Here is a 19,665-nt window from a genome sequence, read left to right as displayed (position 1 = left end):
GGGGGGGGGGGGCAGGGTCAGAGGGCACCATGTGGTATTGCCCCCTTATCAGTTAGATGGCAAAGGGAGATTGTTGATCTGGAAAGAGATTCCCAGCCATCCTGGGGGTGGCAGAGGCCCTTGGATCCGGAGAGACTAGCCTCAGGGACCTTTGGGTCAGAGCAGAATCGGGGTGCAGGAACCTAGAGCTGCAGCTGGACGTGGCAGGCGCTTTCAAACACCGTTACATTCGCGGAATAGTCCTGGAGAGCGTTGGTTACAACACTGTGCATTTTGGTAGTTTCCGGCATTTTCTCATAACGTCCACTGCCCACCTTGGTCTCGGCGCCGCCATCTTCCTGAAAGACAGAATGGAGGGGAACCCTGGCCGGTGCCCCAGGCCCCCACCTCCGTCCTGCCCTCGTGGCTCACCTTAGCCGACTGTCCCGGGGGCCGTCAAACTCTAGACGGCCAGGGCAGGGTGTGGCATGTTCTGGAAGGCAAAGAACCTTCCAGGAGGCTGCTCATGTCCAATGCAGTGTCTTCGGCCTTGGCCAGAGGGTTGACGTCATAGCTCCATGGCCTGCCTGCAGTCGGGTCCCAGGATGAGGGAGTTTCGGTGAGAACTTGGAGTTTCCAGAATGGGAACCCTCTGACACCATGTTCCAGCGGCATGGGCCCCAGGGAGGCGCTTCCGAGGGCCAGTGACCCCCTGGCTGGGCCGAGGACACATAGGTGGCAGGCGCACGGGGGCTATGTCTCCCTATGAAGCCAAAGCTGCCCCACCCAGGCTCTTGGACAGCTGGGTCCTCAGTCAGGTGTCCCCTCTCTGTGCCTGGGAAGACCCCTGATTTCATGAGAAATTAACTGGAGATGCTCTGAGGGGGCTGTTCATTTTCTCTTCATTGAGAAATTCTTTTTTTGTTTGTTTTCTTAATATATTTTACTGATTATGCTATTGCAGTTGTCCCATTTTCCCCCTTCACTCCCCTCCACTCTGCACACCCCCTCCCACCCACATTCCCCCCCTTTAGCTCATGTCCATGTGTCATACAAGTTCTTTGTGTTCTACATTTCCCCCACTGTTCTTACCCTCCCCCTGTCTATTTTCTACCTACCGTCTATGCTACTTATTCCCTGTACCTTCTCCCCCCTTCTCTTCCTCCCACTCCCCTGTTGCTAACCCTTCATCCTTCATGTGATCTCCATTTCTGTGGCTCTGCTTCTGTTCTAACTGTTCGCTTAGTTTGCTTTTGTTTTAGGTGTGGTTGTTAATAACTGTGAGTTTGCTGTCCTTTCACTGTTCATATTTTTTATCTTCTTTTTCTTAGATAAGTCCCTTTAACATTTCATATAATAAGGGCTTGGTGATGATGAACTCCTCCAATTTGATCTTATCTGAGAAGCACTTTATCTGCCCTTCCATTCTAAATGAAAGCTTTGCTGGATAGAGTCATATTGGATGGAGGTCCTTGCCTTTCATGACTTGGAATACTTCTTTCCAGCCCCTTCTTGCCTGGAAGGTCTCTTTTGAGAAATCCACTGACAGTCTGATGGGAACTCCTTTGTAGGTGACTGTCTCCTTATCTCTTGCTGCTTCTAGGATTCTCTCCTTCATTTTAATCTTGGCTAATGTAATTATGATGTGCCTTGGTGTGTTCCTCCTTGGGTCCAACTTCTTTGGGACTCTCTGAGCTTCCTGGAAGTCTATTTCCTTTGCCAGACTGAGAAAATTCTCTCATTTTTTGTTCAAATAACTTTTCCACTTGTTCCTCTTCCTCTCTGCCTTCTGGTACCCCTATAATTCAGATGTTGGAACATTTAAAGATGTCCTGGAGGTTCCTAACCCTCTTCTCATTTTTCTGAATTCCTGTTTCTTCATTCTTTTCTGTTTGGTTGTTTCTTTCTTCCTTCTGGTCCACTCCATTGATTTGAGTCCCAGTTTTTTTTTTGTTTTGTTTTTTTTTATCAGTGTACGGTTGCTGGGAACTGGCCTGCAACCCAGGCATGTGCCCTGACTGGGAACTGCACCACGATCTTTTGGTTCATAGGCCTGCACTCAATGCACTGAGCTACACGAGCCAGGGCTGAGTCCCAGTTTTTGTTCTATCACTATTGGTTCCCTGTGCATCTGATAGGCTGGCTATCTCTTCATCGCTTATTTGTATTTTTCCTGGAGCTTTGATCTGTTCTTTCATTTGGGCCATTTTTTTTTTTTTGTCTTGACACACCTGTTACGTATGAGGGGTGAAGCCTTAGGTGTTTGCCTGGGTGGGTCAACCCAGTCGCCATGTTGTGATGCTGTATGTGGGGGTGGGGTTTGAGAGGGAAGAATGGCACTTGGTCTCCTCTGCTAGATTTCAGTCCCTTCTACTGTTTCCCCCAAGCAAACTGGGCCCTTCTGATGCTGGTTCCTGGGTGGGTGGGTTTGTGTATGTTCTAGGACCCTGTGGGTCTCGCCAATGAACTCTCTTGTGAGACTGGGAGCCTCTCCTGACAGCTCAGCCCCCACAGGTGTTTTCAATTGGTGCTTTTAGGCTTTATTTCCTGGTGCTGGGACCCTGGGTTGCATGGTCTGTCTTGCTCCCCAGTTTTGCCTGGTTTATCTGCTCACGAATGTGGGACCGCCTGGCCCACCAGCCGCCTTGCGTGCCACACCCTTCCACGATCTGCTGCCTCATTGGGTCCACCCGCTGTCACCCTGTGCCTGGGGTCTGCCAGCCACCACTTTTTTTCTCTGTGACCCCTCTCTGCCCAACTCTGACCCTCCTACTGGTGTGGATGAATGTGTCTTCTTTAACTCCTTGGTTGTCAGACTTCCATACAGTTCAATTTTCTGTCACTACTGGTTGTTATTTTGTTTCTAAATCATTGCCCTTATTTTGGTTCCGTGAGGAGGCACAGTGTGTCTACCTATGCCTCCATCTTGGCCAGAAGTCCCATTGTGAATTTATTAAGCACGGCTGTTCCTTTTTCCTGGTGCACAGTGGCCTGCCAGGCCCAGTGCCATTCTCGTTCCCTCTTAACCCTGACTGTCAGCTCACATCCGGGTAGGGTGTGTGACTGTCCTCGCAGGAAGTACGGAGACTGCCTGTGGCACCCCATATGCTCAGACCTGGGAAGGGTCAGAAGAACCGGAAATCACTGGAGGGTTAGGAAGTCCTGTTCTTGTCATTCTTGGTGACCTGAGAGCAGGCACTGAGGCTCTTGGCCAACCCTGGGTCATCATCCTGTCCTGGTCCCAAATATTCAAACTGGCTTGTACACACCGGTCATTAGTTGAAAGTCTGAACTACACTTTTATGTATGGTTAACAATCTTCTTTTAAAATTTTTTATTCTCAATAGTGCGATTTGTGAATCAGTTCTCGGAGGAAAGTAAAAACCCTGAGCTAAATGGAAATGCCTCCAGGCTCAGGTGTGATGTTGCAGTCTTTCTCCGTGACAGCAGCTCACCTTGAACCAGACTGGGGGCTGTTTCCTTCCTCTTTCCATTCTGCCTGGGGTCCCCAGGTGCTGACACAGCCCAGGGGTCCCTCTGGAGCCAGAGCAGTCTCCTCTTTATGCCTGAGACAGGCAGTGGTCACAGATAGAGGCGTGCGAGTCGGCAAGCCACTCTGCTGGCAAAATGTCGCTCGTGAGCCCCCAAAGCAGGGTAGCCTCCCGGGTCGTTTCCATTCCGTGGGCGGGGCGTGTCTGGGTGCCGTCTGGGTGCCTGCAAGCCCTCACCAGGGCCCCAGGTAAGTACGTCTGCTCCCTGGGCCCCGGACCGCTGTGTGGACAGGATCCCCTGTCACCTGAAATCAGTTTCACACCCTTCTCTGATGGAAAAGAAGGGACTTCACACAAAGTCTGACCCAGGTTCTGTTTATTTCACATTTGGCAAGGTACCAACTTACTCCCTGAAGACAGAACCTGTGTCCCCCGGGCCCCGAAGCGGCCCCACCTGAGACGCGATTCCATTCCCGGCGTCTCTGAGCCCCCGAAGCCACTTCTCACCCGGTGGCGTGCGGTGCTTGGCCAACACCGTCCGGGAGCGCAGGCCTGTGTGGCCCTGTGTCTGTGTGTGCTGTCGGGTCAGCAGAGTTTGGGGCTCTGACTCGGGGCTTTGGGGCTCCCTTCGCAGGTGGCAAACATCTTACTGAACGGCGTGAAGTACGAGAGCGAGCTGATGGGCTCCAGCGAGCCCCCCGGGCAGCCGCTGTCCCTGAGGCACCTCTGTTCCACCATCTGCCACATGCCCAAGGCGCTGCGCAACCTGTGCGTCAACCACTTTCTGGGTGAGCTCTTGGCACGGCCTCCCTGTCCTGGCCGGGGTCGCGTTGCATGGTGGGGACAGGGCTGCTGGACCCAGGGGGCTGCCACTAATGACCTTCCGGAATGTCTCCACATTCACTTAGCTCCCAGATACCTCCAAGGGCTGGTGGAGTGTAGGGCCGCCCAGAGGGCTGTTCTCTGGGAAAGCGGGCCAGGCGCCTGCGCCAGGTGCGCCCAGACAAAAGCAGGGCTTCAGACAAGAGGCCAGACACCTGGGTCTCCAGAGCCTGAACCTCATTACCAAAGACTCGCTGGCAACTCACAGTTCCGTGACAGATGTCCCTTTCCCACCGGTGGGCCTGGTGTCTTAAGCCATTTTCGGCCTCATGTACAGCGAGGACAGACACCCGTGCCCACACGTCCAGTGCTGCTCTTGTGTTCATGAGGCCGGGCCTCTGAATTACTATGGGACGGCCCCAACTTGAGCCACATGCCATTCAGTATCTCCGCTGTTAGGTTACGGAACGTCCAAGGATGACTAGGAAGTGGAGAGAATCCAGGGCTCTCAAACACTGTAGGACAGAAATCAGAATGACTTTCTAGGAGGCATTTTGCCAACAGGCAAGAATCTTAAAAATGTCCGTAACATGTACCCCGGTGATCCTGTTTGGCATTCTTTGCAAAGACGTCGTCAGAGAGTGTATCAGGAGTGTGTGTGCAAGGCATCTGTCCCCGCGTGATTTATCCCAGCCAGAGACGGGAGTGGGGGAGGTGCGGACGCCCAGCCACAGGAGAGGGGCTAAGTGGATTATGTTGAGCCCACACCTCGAGGTGTCCTGCTGCCGGGAAAACGGGGCTACTGCGGAATGCTGAATGGCGTGGGAGGCCGGGCATGATCACTGGGGGTCAAGAGGGCGGGTACATACACCCTCTTCCCGAACCGAAGGAGAGATGGATGGGGCGGGAATGCAGCGGGAGAAGTCACTACGGCTTAACGGGTAACAAAGCACATGGGATCCGTAGCCACATTTGCGCAGCCTTATGTAGCTTCTCGATGACATGCCCTCCCCCACCCTCCCACCCCTGTGGCCGAGGCACTTTCTTGTCTTAGAAGGTGGAGGGGGCTCAGCGTTCCCCACCGCAATAATGCTCAGAGAAAGAACAGGGTACAGAACCTTCGTGCGACAAAGCCTGTGTAAGAATAAGCATTTGCTTAAAAAAAAAAAACAGAAACAAAAACTAGGAAACCTACAACATTTTAACTGAGGTAACGTGATCTCTGGGGGGTGAGGCTAAGTTTTGAATCCACGGTGCTCTTTGAGAAGCGGTCAGAAGCGGCTGTCGGTGTGAGTGGGCCAGCCCACCGCCCGCCCCGCCGTCGCGGCCCTCTGCCCCTCCCAGGCTGGCTCTCCTTCGAGGGGGTGCTGCTCTTCTACACGGACTTCATGGGCGAGGTGGTGTTCCAGGGAGACCCCGAAGCCCCGCACGCGTCGGAGGCGTATCAGAAGTACAACAGTGGCGTCACCGCGGGCTGCTGGGGGATGTGCATTTACGCCTTCAGCGCCGCCTTCTACTCAGGTACCCGCGCGGGCGAGATGAGGGTTGCGCCCCTCGAGGGAGCTCTGAGGGCCCTGGAGTGTACGGATCGAAGGCAGGAGGGTGCCCTTACAACTGCAGGCCCCCATCTTCTGTCCCTCAGCAGCCTGCTGGGGTGCCCAGGCCTGTACTGGGTGGCGGGGTGGGGCTGGTCAGGGCTGGGTGTATGTCCAGACTCCAGTAAGCCACTGGGCAGAGGGTCAGGCCCCTAATAATTGAGGGAAAGTGGGGCCCAGGGGCACCCCCAGGCAGGTGTGCTGTCCCCCAGCCCCCTGAATCCTACCCACGTCATTCAGGTGGCAGCTGGTACAGAGGGCGGAGGGGCAGGTGCACTGGAGAGGGATGTGGAGGGGTGCTGTGGGCAGTCTGAGATGACCCCGGCGCTGTCCCTGGGTGACCCAGGGACAAGAAGAACCACGTGCATCTATGTGGGTGCAGGCGCCACCCATGTCTCAGGGGTCCACCTGTTTTCCACGTGGGTGGAGAGCAGACCACATGGGCTTTGCAGGCCAAAGAGATGAGACACACTGAGCATGTGGGTGAGCTCTGGGCAAATGTCATCTATTCACGAGGACTGAATTTTGTATCATTTTCACGTGACACAAAACATTAACCCTATTTTGACTTCTAAAAACAGCTAAAAAAAAATAAGAACCATTCTTAGCTGCAGGGGTGCAAACTCAGGCTGCCGGCCGGCAGGTCCCGGTCTGGATCGCTGCCATTTGTGAGCCTGTTACGTGTTCTCTCCCCCATCCCTGTGGATTCCAGCCTTAGGGCCAGTGTGACTTCGTGGGTCCGGAACTGTGCCAGGACATTCCTTGGCTCTTGCTTGCCAGCCCCTGGTGGCACGTGGGGTGTTGGGGTGTCTGGTTCCCCACAGCTGGTAACACCAGGGTCTGGGGAAGTGGCCCGAGCCACCTGACTCCAGGGAGTGGTATCACCCGCAGTTGAGGTGCCGTGTTCTTGCAGGGTCCCTGGACACCGGCTGGGCTGTGGCCGCTGGTGTCCTCATTTTAGGAGAGACAGAGTGCGTGGGTCTGCATGGGGACAGGGGCTCCCGCCAGAAACCTCACATTCCCGAGCCTCTGGGATTTTAACCCAAAGACCCCTTCTCCTGCAGCAGCACCAGGGAGCCACCCCCCACCCTGTCCCTCCCTCTGGCTCCACTTCCCTGGGCCCACACGCAGGTCGCAGGTTGAGCTGCCTGCCAGCCTGAGGTTCAGCCCCGGCGGGGTGGGGGGTGGAACACAGCCCAGGAACACTGAGCCCTTGCCCTCCTGCCCGGCCCGCAGCCATCCTGGAGAAGCTGGAAGAATACCTCAGCATCCGCACGCTGTACTTCGTTGCCTACCTGGCCTTCGGCCTGGGGACCGGGCTCGCCACCCTGTCCAGGAACCTCTATGTGGTTCTGTCCCTGTGCATAACCTATGGGATCCTGTTCTCCACGCTCTGCACACTGCCCTACTCGCTGCTCTGTGACTACTACCACAGCAAGGAGGTAGGCGCCCCGCCTCTGGCTGCGGCTTCCCCCACCCAGCTTCTGGGAGAGCCTTCTGGGGAAATGCCAACCCCCAATCTGGGGTTGGTGCACGAGGGACACGCGGGTCTCCTTCAGACATGGGGCAGTGACAGCGGGGCACAATCCCACGGAGCTGCCTCCTCATGCGGGAAGTGGGAAGCTAGAAGGGGGAATCCCCCAGTGTCCCCCTCTGTCAGGCTTCAGGGTCACCTGTACTCACAGGCCCTCGGGCGAGGCGAGCGAGACACTCACTCCCTTTGGGCATAAAAAACTTTCCGTCGAGATCAGCAGTGTGTTAACACAGAATTTCTAAAAACAAGAAATAATGCCCAAACCCATGATAAACAAAACATCAGAGCTTTAACGACAGGTCGTGGGCCCTGCGTCAAAGGCAACCCCAGGACAAGGGTCCTGTCCACATGTGCCAGCCCGGTGCTGTGCTCAGCGTGGGCTGGCCCCGAGCAGCTCCCCCACTTCCAGGGCACAGGGCGGGCAAAGGGGGTGCACAGTCTGCTGTGCCCTGGGAATCACACACTAGTGAATAAATAATAAGCTGGTTTTGTTCACTCACAACTGTACACCTACTTTGGCCCACCCCGTGCTCACAAGTTGTGTGACCATCACCCCTGGTCCCTCAGGCCGCCCAGCCCCCACAAGCCTACTTCCTGTCCATATAAATTCACCTGTGCTGGGCATTTCGTGTAAAAGGAATCATGCCGTGTGTGGCCTGTTGGGTCTGGTGGCTGTCACTCGGTGTGACGCTCTGAGGCTCACCCACAAGGGAGGACTTCTCAGGGCCGCATGGTGCTCCCAGCACAGGCTCCCACAGTGCCCTCCAGGGTTTGAAGCGGCACATTAAAGGCCACTTCCTTAATGCATCTTCTTGAACTCCCTGGGGGGTGGGGGGTGGCTGTATGTGTCTCCTGGGCAGGGCTGGCCTGTGACCACCCGAGCGAGCCATGCACCCACCCACCGGTGGCCACAGCCTGTGCCAGCAGCACCCGAGGGACCAGGGGACTTGCACTATCATCCCTGGTCACTGGTGCTGCCCAGGTCTCTGTCTTCCTTGTTACTTCCCTGCAGCCCTGAGACCCTTCTTGGGGAAGGGCTGCCCTGCCACATAGGAGGGGGACACTCGGGGACACCCAGGGCCACAGGCCACCTTCCCCAGATTTGGTCAGAGCTGACTAGAAGGCTTGGACTCTGTTGCCCAGAGAGCCTTCTGGCTGCCTACATTGCTCTCAGCCTTCCTCGGGCTGCTGTTGGTTCAGGGCTAACCAGTGACCGCCTGCCACAGTGGCATTCCCTCGAGGCTGTGCAGCGTCACCAGGAGCTGCAGATCCCCAGGACACAACATGGGTCCATTCACAAGCACCTTGCAGGGGCCGTGAGGACAGACTTCCCCGGGGAGGGCTTTGGCAGCATCCCAGAGGTGGCTGCTGGCTAAGGATGGCCTGTGCTGGGGAGCAGGAAGGGACACACACCACCCCCTCCCACCGTCACACCTGCAGCCCTGTTCAGAGGCATGGTAGGTGGGGACGGAGGCTGGTGGAGTGACGGGGCTGGAAGCACGGGGACAGGATATTTCGGAGCATGTGACATGGCTGACTGAAACTGAGAAGGGATGACCCAGAATGCGAAACACCAGCTGGCCATGCAAATAGTTTGCTTTTAGGCAAGTAGAGGAGAAAGGACGAGGCTGTCCAAGTGGGGAAAGGGCCGCCCACCCCGGCTGCGAGAGCGCAGCCCTCTGCCCCCATGAGTCGGGGATTCTTTTCATTGTCATTTCTTTGAACACAAATAGTATCAAGCTCTTGCCTGCACTCCCTGTACACGTGCAAAATGTGAGCCCGTGGTGCATGGGCCGCTTGGGTGGCATGGCCTGGTCACCTGCCCCCTTGCTGCTGACGGTTCCTCCTCTGGGTCAGTTTGCAGGGTCCAGTGCGGACGGCACGCGGCGTGGCATGGGTGTGGACATCTCCCTGCTGAGCTGCCAGTACTTCCTGGCCCAGATTCTCGTCTCGCTGGTGCTGGGGCCCCTGACCTCGGCCGTAGGCAGCGCCAATGGGGTGATGTACTTCTCCAGCCTGGTGTCCTTCCTGGGCTGCCTGTACTCTTCCCTGTGTGTTGTTTACGAAATCCCTCCCAGGGATGCCACGGACGAGGAGCACCAGCCCCTCCTGCTGACCATCTGACGCCCAGAGCCCCAGCACAGGGGTCTGGAGCCAGTGAAAAACCAAAGGGCCTTGGCCTTGGAGAGACAGGTCTCCTGTTGGATTGTAAATACGTGATAGAATAAACAGCAGCAGCAAAGCCTCTGGTTTCCAGTTGTGGCTCTTCAGAGGGGTGCAAGGTCCCCTGGGGGTTGGCCCACGCTCCTCGGGGACTTGGGGAAGAGGCTCTAAGAGCCATCTAGTCCAAGTACAGGTTTAACTCAGTGGCTGGCAACTGGCAGCGATTTTGGCCCGTTGCCCTCCACCCCAGAAGACATCTGGCGACGTCTGGAGATATTTTTGGTTGTCACAATCTGGGTGGCTGCTACCTTCCTGGGATGCTGTAAACCTCCTGTGATGCACAGGTCAGCCCCCACAGCAAAGAACAGACACACCCGGCCCTGAATGCCAGTGGGCCTCAGGCCGACAGCCCGGTCCACTTGTACACTGAGGGCCGCTCCTCCCTCCCTCCCACTTACCTGTCTGTCTGCCCTACAGATAGCCATCAACCCTGGGAATGGCAAGTGCTGGACACCCAGCTGTGCGCAACCAGTGTCCACTCTTGTGGATCTGACATGAGAGGAGGAGACACTACCCTAAGGTTGGGGAGGAGGGGTGCTGGGGTCAGGGGGAGGGCTGTCCCAGGGAGAATGGGTGGGGACTCTGGAAAGATGCCACTGGAGCAGTGCGCTCGCTGGCGAGGAGAGGAGAGAATACCTGAGATCGAGGTGGGAACGTGCTCAGCGTGTTAAAGGAACCCCAGGCACCAAAAGGCTCAGAGTAAAAAGCTCCATCAGGTGGGAAGCTCAACGTGAAGCAGATGCACTCGGGAAACACTGGCCCCACTGCCCCCGCACCACCTCCCAATGCCTGTTGACAGACCTGCATCTATCTCCAACCCCACAGGAATGTCAGGGGCCCTCGACACATGGCTCCTCCCCTCTGCCATCACATGGTGACTGGGTGGGCTGAGGCCCCTCCCAGTGCACCTGGCAGCTGTCCTTGAGCTGGCCCCCGAACCCTCACTGTATTGTCCCTATGCTTTGGGGCCATATTGGACACACGGACCGCAAGTTCCAAATGCAGCAGTGTCCTGGGCCCACCTCCAGCTTCTGAGGAGACTGGGGTTTATGGGTAGCTAATGTGTGCTGACATCTTAACTCTGACCAGTTAGGGTCACGAGTGCAAAAACCATGAACTTATACAGGGCACCTTGGCCACCTCCCCACCTGGACCACAGCCTTCTTGCCTCATAGTGGCCTCCGCACCTGGGCTCCCTCAGGGCCAGTACCTGCTGGCCTCTGGGAGCACAGGTGACTCCAGGGTCCTCTCTGTGCCCCTTGCCCTGGTCCAGGGCCTCTGCTGTCTACCCTCATTGCCCACATTCCATCCTTTAGGCCTGAGCCCTTCCTTTCCTTTAATGCCTTCGATGGCTCCAGTGCCTGGGAACTGGCTCTACCATCCTCATGCCCAACAGGAGCCCACCTTCCTCCCGAGCCCCCCAGGCTCTCCATGGCTCATTCCCCTGGACGGCAGCCACAGAACCCCGTCCAGCCACTAACACACTCCATGCCTCCACTCACACTCTTTCCAGGTGCAGTCCTCCCACCTCCTCTCTGCCCAGTCAATTTCTGATTCACCCACTTTCATCTAAAATGCCACCTCCTCTGTGCAGCCCACCCAGTGGGATCAGTGAGTCCTGCATGTGAGTCCCCCGTGCCTGCATGTCACGCCATTTTACCCTTCACGGCGATGAACTAGGTGAGGCAAGTCTCCCTCTCCTGCTGCACATGTAGGCGAAGCACAGAGGCTCCGTGACTTCCCGAAGTCATGCAGCTCCTTTGGGCCTGTGAGTCCCATGCTTTCCTGGGACTCCAGGCTCATTCTCCCCACATTCACATTGCTCAGGAGGTCAGCTTTAGATTTTCTAGAAAGTGCAGTGTTGAGTGGCAGCTCCCTGGTCTGGACTGTTGTTGCCAGCAAATCGTCAGATCTGTGAGATGAGGAACAAAGGGCTCCCTGCTCATTCCTGGCTTGTCAAATCCTATGCCCTTTTCCTGAACTTTCTAAACAAAAATGGCTTCACAAGCGGGAATGGCTGTCATCAGCCTCTCTTCTTTGGATCTGAGCCAGGTGCTGCTCCCCATTTGGGGACAGTGACTGAACAGAGCATCGGTGGCCCTCAGGCCAGCTCCAAAAAGGTGCCCCTGACCTTCAGGCCTGTTCCCAGATCGCCCTGGGAGCCACCATGAGGCTCAGGACTCACCAAGATGCACACCTGCTTCATTTCCCATCTCAGAGCATCACTCTCTCAAGCATGGCACTGTGATCGCGGCGGTGACAGGGGCTGCTGCCGGGGTGGTTAGGCGACCAGCTAAGTGATGTCTGCACTGCTTGCTTCACCTCCCCACTGTGAGGAAGGTGGTACCGCCACTCCCTCTGGCACCTGTGCCTCGAGAAGCGCGCTAAGTCCTGAGCCCAGGTCACATGCCTGCACCAGGGGACCCGGCCCCCAGGCCTGACCCAAGTGTCAGCTGCTGAGCTCCTCCCGAGGCCTGACCGCCATCCTGCTCTGGGCTGGCTCCTGGGGACTCAGCTGGGAGGGGAGGACACCGTTCCACTCCGAGGAAAGGAAGAGGAAGCTCTGCTCTGTGGTCGTGGGATGAGACTCACCCCCACCACTGCTGAGACAAAAACAAACCTGTGACTGCAGCACAGGTGTTAAAACCACTCCTGACCGCCCTCTTAGCAAATGTGAAAACAAGCTCCCGTTCCTCTGTGCTCTTGGCAGTGAATGTGACTTCTGCCTCCTCGGTGGTCACGGCACTTAGGCCGACAGCATTGGTGGAGGGAACAGATGGCGCAGCCTCAGCGTTGGTTTGGTTTCTCTCCCAGGCCGCCAAACAAGCCCTCGACCACGGGATGGGGCACAGTGACTGAGGGAGGCGACATGTGGCACCTATCTCACAGGGGGCTACGGGCTTTGAGGGAGTGGCGGCAGCTCCCCTGGAATATACCAGAACTGACCACTGCTGGGCTCGCTGAGCGCTGCCTGCAGGTCCACACAGTGCATGTTGGGGTCTCGTCCTGGCTGTGAGCACCCCCCTCCTGTGAGACTTGGAGGAGAAATGTCCTGAGTTGGGGGCACACGTGGGGCCCCCAGCGTGGCAGCAACTCACGGGGACTTCTGCAGGGGCAAGTACTGAGGCCATCATGCTTGGACATCCCCTGCCACAGAGGGTGCACATGGGGTCCTCTTCCACTTGTGGACATTTACCGGGCACCTCACACCCTGTGTACGTCCCGGCACTGGGAACAAAAGAGAACCCACTGTTCTTAAGACCAAGAGTCTTTCCATGGTCCTAACGTCCAGGCCTAGGCCCTGTCCACCCCACTGCAGCCCCAGGCCCTCTTCCCTGTCCTCTCTTACCCCTGCTGTGACCTATTCCAGTTGCTCTTTGCCCAAAACACCCAGGCCAGCACCACATGTTCGGCTCCCTGCCTCAAGAAAATGTCAGTTCTTTTACAAAATACTCATCATACCCACACCTCTCTCCTGGCGCATCTGGGGGAGGTGGTAAAGGAGGAACTTTAACCCAAAAGTGTCACCTTGGGGAGTGGCAGCCTCACAGATGTGGAGCCCGGGCCTTACATACTACTGCCTGGTGGCGGTCACAACTGGGAGCAGCAGCGAGGACCAAGTTTCAAACCTACTGTGTGAGGACCTGGGTGTGACAAGCTCTCTGAACGAAGTCTTCTAAGAAGTGCCTTAAAATTCTAGTTCTAACCAAATTCATTTCACTGACTGTCCACACCTTAGGGGTTCACCAGACCCCACCCAAACTTCTAAGAACCATGTAACCAGGACAGGGCTGGGGCTGAGATCCAAGATCAGGTGCAGCTAGTCCGGGGGATCAAGGGTAAGAGGAAGATGCAGCAGAAACCTCCACTTCCTGGTGGAGTGGCGCAGAAGACACCGTCCCTCCTCAGTCGTCACGGCGCACACTGATTACCCTAGTGGCAGAGCATCACCAGGGGTGCGTGCATACTGCTCACGTGATCTGTAATGCTCGTGACCTGTGCTCAGATTTTGAACTCCATCAGCACTGCACGGGAGGGACAGACAGGTGTGGGAGAAGGGTCCGTGAGGTGCCAGAGTAGTGGGTGCGGCCATTCCCGCCGATTACCCACACTCATGACGCAAGCACACATTCGGAGCGCACCAGGAGCCTTCTGCAGGGACTGCTCAGCAAGTATTTTCGGAGCAAGGGCCTTCTACCCACCAGAACCTGGTCCCATCATGAGGCGTCGGGAGGGGAACCCGAGGTGCCAGCTCAGGTAGATATGGGTCCCTTCTACAGCCTGGGCCCCTGACAGGTCAAAAAAGGGAACAAGTACAGGTGACTTGTGAGTTGTTCCTGGCAAAGACAGCCATTAGAGAGGCCACCTGAGGCTGAAGCAAAATCAGTATCCAGGGCCCAGAACTTGAGCTGCCAGAGCTCTATGGGGCAGCTGGGGACCCAGCAAGGACCTTGGGTCCTGAGACCTCTGAAGACCACAAACACAGACTGGAGAAGCTGTGAGGGCGCTTAGCTCCAGGGCAAAGCCTGTGCTGCAGCAGGAGGCCACTCTGGGCCTCCAAGGGGCCGAGGGACCCATCCATGGACGGTGCAGTTCCTGTTTGACACTGCCTTCCAATGGGAGCCCTGGGAATCCAGAGGACTGGCTTTTACCCTGCAGCCTGAATAAGCCCCACCGCCACCGCAGCCTCATTCCTTGCTCTTCAGTCCAGTGGGAAGGACTTGCTTAGGGGTCCAATGCAGACAAACCTCCACTGGTCATGGGGACAGTTAGCTCGACCCCAGGTGTCTGGGTCCTGCTCCTATTCCACAGCACTGAATCTGTGCTGGTGTCTGCTCACACCACCCTGGGCCTCCCCAGGTGCCTGGCAGGTACACTGTCTGGCCTGAGACTGGCAAGGGGCACCAGTTGGATGAGGGCACCCTGCCCACCACTCACCAGATGTTTGCTCTCACAGCCGCACGACTCTGTGGTCTGTGTGTCTGATGGGCTTACAACCCCGTCTCTGCCTGGGAGGTCACTGACGATCTCCGTGCGGTGCAGCTTACCCTGCAGGTAAGTGGCCTGTCCCCATTCACCTGAACTTACCGTGGATCTCACCAGGCTTCGGGCCACACACCAGCCCCGTGGCACACCTTTCTTCACCCACATTGCACTCACAGGAACCAAGGGGTGGAGGGGCACGCTGGTGCCAGTTCATCTGGGGAGCATGAGGCAAGGGCCTGGAAAGGGGGCACAGCTGCTAGGCAGTACGTAGACTCTGTCTCCTTACAAATCCTGGTGTCCAATGGGGCAGGCCCCCTGCCTCAAAGGGGGTACATGGCAGGGTAGTGAGCATGGCCAATTGTCCACACCTGAGAAACTATTAAAATCTGTGCAGTTTTGATGGGAGCCTTTTCTGCAGCATATCTCCATGTATCCATTCAGACGTCTCAGCATTTGACTTTGAACTTTGCATCTGATAAATTTATGCCTATTATAAACTGGTTTCATGAATAGCAGCATGCCACGTAAGAGACCAGCAAAGAGGGCACCTGGGTTGCTGCTGCTCACTGTTCCCTCCGCAGCCCCACCTTCTCATCCGTGACCCAGATGGACAACCACGTGTGCCCCCACAGCTGGGCTAATGCACCCGCAGCTGCAGGGCAGGCCTCAGGCACGGAAGGGCCAAGACAGGAAGAACAGCCACTCTGCAGACCTCTCCTAAGCGGAGAAAGGGGTCTGGGTAGAGGAGAGAGTGTTCTTGGTCCCATGGCGCTCTCCATCCTGGGGCCCGCTCAGCGGTGCGAGGAGCTCGTTGCCGGTCAACTATCACAAGTCAGCAGGTTGGAGCAGCTCCCGAGAGCAAGTGTACTCACCTTCCTCTCTGACAGAGCAGACGTGGATCTTTCCAGAAGCTGCTTGGAAAGGTAAGCTCTGTGCCGGCAACAGCAGAGAACACCAGATGCTCCCTCCGCCCTCGGCCACTCTGGGGACTCAGGTCGGGGCCAGCAGCCAAGATCCCGCCCACTCCCAGGAATGAGACGCAGTCCACGGGTCAGCCACAGGTCAGCACCCAGCTGTTGTAGTGTAGCTTGGTTTTATTTATGTCCACAAATATTTCCAAAAAATTACAAAATACTCAAATGGAGAGAACACAGAAGTCACGATTTCTGGGTGTCTACTCTGTTTACACTGTGTTATCTCATGGCAAACTACTCATATATACATTTAGCTTCGAGATATATATAAACGTAGCAGGTCAGAATGTACATTCTGCTCTGCTGCTGCCGCCGCAGTGAAACGTGAAGCTCAACCTTGACAACATCGAACAAGATACATACAAAACACAGAAAAGCAAAACCCAACTTCGAACAAAAGGAAGGTCTGGGGCCTCCTAAACCGTGGCTGACCAGGTGAGGGTTTTCAATAGAAGAGTCTCAGTGCTTCACCTTGGGATGCGGGGGACCAAAACCTAACAGGGAAACGCCTTTAGACAACTTTCAATACAGACTTCAAAGAACTTCCCTCTCTCTCTTCTTTGGAAAATGGATGCTGGAGAGAGGAGAAAAAGAGTCTTAACTGAACGGTAGGTATTGTGTTCTATCAGAAGGAAAACAAGAAATGGGAGGGGGGCGATGGTGCGGGAATCGGGGGGCAGCGGGAGCTGCAGAAGCGCGGCCTCGTTGAAGAGCAGCCCACCCTGATGGCAGGTCACTGCCCCAGAGGGAACAAATGCCCCTGCCAACGCAGCCACAAGTATGATGACAAAGGGTTCATTTGAGCTTGTCTCCTCTACAAGGAGCTAAATTTAAGGCAGAAATGGAATGAAAGAAAAAACTACAAACATTTTCAACAAACAAAATCCTCTATCTGTCCCAGCTGAAATTGAACACGGTCTTAATAGAAACGGGCAATGCCACAATGCAGGTGTGAACCCGAGTCTGAGCCAACACCTGCTGGGTCCTGGCTCACAGCACCGGCCCCTTCCTACCCATGTGGCTCGGGTCCTGGATGCACTTCACGCCCACTGACCCACAGAAACCACCTGCTGTCGCCTGACAATTCTTGGACGTGGCCGCCACACACAATAGCAGAAACAGTTTTCAACAGTCTGAGAGAAGAGGGACAGAAAAGGTCACACCCGGGCAGAAATAGGTGCAGACGGTCCCAGAACCTCCCCATCCTCTGCAGCAATTTGGAAGTCGAGGGGGGCTCTCTGCAGGACAGCCTGAGCCCCACTCCACAGGTGTGCCTTTCACCCTTGTTCCCACTTCAGAATGAAGGGTGGCACTCAAATGGCTTCTCAGCCTGACATGGGTCACCTTGCTCCTGGGGATAGTCACATAGGCCACTGCCCACAAGTGTGACCACTCTGGGGTCTCCCCACTGGAAAGCAGCCACACGCTGTGGGGAGGACAGCCTGGCCTCACCACAGATGCCCAGGACAACACCCACAGAAGGGCAAATTCCTAACAGACTGCTTTGGCAAACATACGTGCTATTGGTAGGGAATCATTTTCTTGAAATTTCTAGAATATTTATGCCATCGAAAGGCAGTTCATCCAAAACAATCAAATATGTGTGCATAGAAATCTATAAGGAAATCTACAATCAGACACACAGAAACATGTGTTTTTCACCCTTCAGAACAAAACAACGGGTGGACATTTAACCCCCGCACTTCTGGTGTGAAGTGACAGGAGGCTCGATCTAACAGATGTCTGCACTGCTGGCAAAGCACAGCTTGGAGCAGACACAAGTGGAGACTGAAAGCAAAACAAAGAGTCTGTAACACTGTCCCTGCAAACCCCTGGATGCTCCCTGCTGCGACCAAACCAAGTCCCAAGCTTTTGCCTGTTTGCAATTAGTAACGCCCATCTGCTCCCTTTCATTAAAGGGATAATTATATATAACTTTTTATTAAAAAATCAACTCTGTATTCTGTCAATAGCTGGTAGGAATTCATAATTAGTGACATGGCTGGAAAAAATAGATCAACAGTAGTTTGTGAAAAGAAAAAAAGGCTGCTCTAAAATTATTTACAGACGTAAAAAGCTGTGCTGCAGAACTTTTTCAAATTATGGTTTCCAACAATGTAGCAAAATAAAAGATTCTTTAAAAATTATAGCTCTTGGATTCCAAACTCATATGCCACCCATCTGCACACCTTGTGGGCTGTGGGACACACGTGACTGAGTGCATCTGCACGCACAGTGAAGGGTGCGACTGGACCCTAGCACCTACTGAGAAGTCGAAGAAGGGAAGGAAACAAAGCTGAACCCCAAGGTTGCTGGGAAGTTTTCTGAATGTTCAGTCCAGCCCAGGACTCGCTAAGTTCCTGGGGACTGTCATGCAGGGAGACCCAAACCAGTCTCAAGGAATCCTCTCTACAAACAAACACTATTATGCTGATACATTTTTAGTTGTGGGGTTTTTAAATATAGAAAGACATCTTTAGAAGATACTCTTTTGCTTTTGCAGATCCTATTGGTATGTAAAAAGTCCTGTTTATCCCCCCAAGAACTAGGGTTTCCACAGCCAGCGTTAACAAATAAATAACTTATAACTGCTTGTCACCTTCTTTCTTCAGTCGACTGGAAAGAAAAATAAAGGAAAGAGGACTCAGCACTAGGCCTGGGCAGGCAGACCCAAGATGCCTCCCATGCAGATGGCCCTCCTTGCTCCCTCCACCAAGGTGATGCTACAGGGGTCCCCTCTAGGACCACAGGGGCCTGCCACCTGTGGTAGGTGGGAGCTCAGCCAGCCAGCCCTCCCACTCCCAGGCCCCACCACCTCACCTGTAATAATCTTCCTGGCTTGGCAGGTGGCTGCCGTGCATGTGGGGGTGTGCATGCAGCCACTGCTGCTCCATGGCCAGCCGCTGCAGCTCAGCCGACTGGGCATGCATGGCCTGCAGCTGGTGGGCAGCTGACATGGGGGGCGGGATGGCCCCTGGCAGGTCTCGGGGATAGGGGGTGCCTGCAGACACAAAACAGCTCCTCAGAGCCTCCCCTGGGGGAAGGGCTCCCCTCCTCCTCAGGCTCCAGGCCTCAGCCTGTTTCTTCTTCAGAGAGACCTACCTCCCAAGCTCTCCATGTACATTTGGAGCCTCCGTTACTCCTTCATTGCCACTGTTCTCATCTAGGTTTTTGTTATGCATTTACTACACCTCCCACCCCACATCAGCTCTCAGGGGATATGTGTTGAACACGTGAATGAACGGTCGTCAGACTGGACTGCTAACCCCATTTCTACACTGGAATCCCTCCTTCCCCAAGTGCATTCTTACCAAAAACAGGGTGACGAAGCATCTCGTGCTCATGGGGGGGCTGTCCAAGCAGAGGGTTGGGGAGAGTGCCAGGGGGATAGGGAAAGCGAGCCAGGTGAGGGCCAGCAGTCAGGGGGTCAACCAGCGGGTGAACTGGGCCTGCTGAACCTGAAACGTGGGGCAGAAGTCCAGATACAGGTGGTGCAGGGCTCTGGGCTCTCTCAACATTTCCCTTCCTGGCCGAACTACTGGTGACTTCCTCCTCAGCACGCTGCCTCCTGGTCACCAGGACCGCCAAGAACCTGACCCAAAGCGGCTTTCCTCTAACCCCTTCCCACACTCCTGCAGCAGAGCTCCAGAGAATAAAACAGAAGTGAAAAGCTATTTCTTCCTCCCACCCTGAGCACCCCTACAGGCAGTGTCCTCCATCCTGTTACGTTTAGGATCCTGGATCAGCAGAGCCCACCTGGTTGACCGCCCAGGACCACCCTGCACCTGTTACGTCCACGAGGTGAAGCACACAGCCACTCCAGCCCTGCCCCAGCCAGCGTTCCCTGTCCAGGTTGCCTTCCTAGGGCCCTTTAGCCACAGAACCCAAAGGAGGCCAGGAGACTGCTGTGGCAGGGATGGGGCTCGGCATGCCTAAGCTCTCTTCTGCATGTCGTCTGCTGACTCCCAAATCTGCATTCTTGCCTCAGGCCCTTTGTACTTGCTCTCTCTCTGCCTAGAGTTGCTCTTTCTCATAACTCACTCCTTTGCTCCCTTCATATC

General features: G+C 55.4%; 2 protein-coding genes across 13 annotated transcripts in view; one reads left to right on the top strand and one right to left on the bottom strand.

Annotated features, from left to right (window-relative positions):
* The window catches only part of SLC45A1 (solute carrier family 45 member 1), a 24,599-nt gene extending 14,934 nt beyond the window's left edge, over window positions 1-9,665 (top strand). For all 4 annotated transcript variants that reach the window (XM_037062036.1, XM_037062035.1, XM_037062034.1 and 1 more), the window contains 4 exons: window positions 4,105-4,258; window positions 5,637-5,813; window positions 7,124-7,329; window positions 9,279-9,665. In XM_037062036.1, coding sequence (XP_036917931.1) covers window positions 4,105-4,258; window positions 5,637-5,813; window positions 7,124-7,329; window positions 9,279-9,545 — 804 coding nt within the window. In that variant the 3' untranslated portion in view covers window positions 9,546-9,665. The remainder of the gene's footprint in view (window positions 1-4,104; window positions 4,259-5,636; window positions 5,814-7,123; window positions 7,330-9,278) is intronic.
* Window positions 9,666-15,681: 6,016 nt separating this feature from the next.
* The window catches only part of RERE (arginine-glutamic acid dipeptide repeats), a 408,446-nt gene continuing 404,462 nt past the window's right edge, over window positions 15,682-19,665 (bottom strand). For 5 of the 9 annotated variants that reach the window (XM_037062028.1, XM_037062031.1, XM_037062029.1 and 2 more), the window contains 3 exons: window positions 18,916-19,062; window positions 18,425-18,605; window positions 15,682-18,220 (listed from right to left, as the gene is read on the bottom strand). In XM_037062028.1, the coding sequence (XP_036917923.1) occupies window positions 18,187-18,220; window positions 18,425-18,605; window positions 18,916-19,062 (362 nt within the window). In that variant the 3' untranslated portion in view covers window positions 15,682-18,186. The remainder of the gene's footprint in view (window positions 18,221-18,424; window positions 18,606-18,915; window positions 19,063-19,665) is intronic. The other 4 variants (XM_037062025.1, XM_037062026.1, XM_037062023.1 and 1 more) reach the window with 1 other exon arrangement.

The sequence above is a fragment of the Sturnira hondurensis genome, unplaced genomic scaffold (assembly GCF_014824575.4).
Source record: "Sturnira hondurensis isolate 20B ecotype Veracruz unplaced genomic scaffold, ASM1482457v3 Scaffold0013931, whole genome shotgun sequence".
NCBI lineage: Eukaryota > Metazoa > Chordata > Mammalia > Chiroptera > Phyllostomidae > Sturnira > Sturnira hondurensis.
The sequence above is the reverse complement of the archived record's forward strand: the minus strand, read 5'-3'. Positions and strand labels throughout refer to the sequence as shown.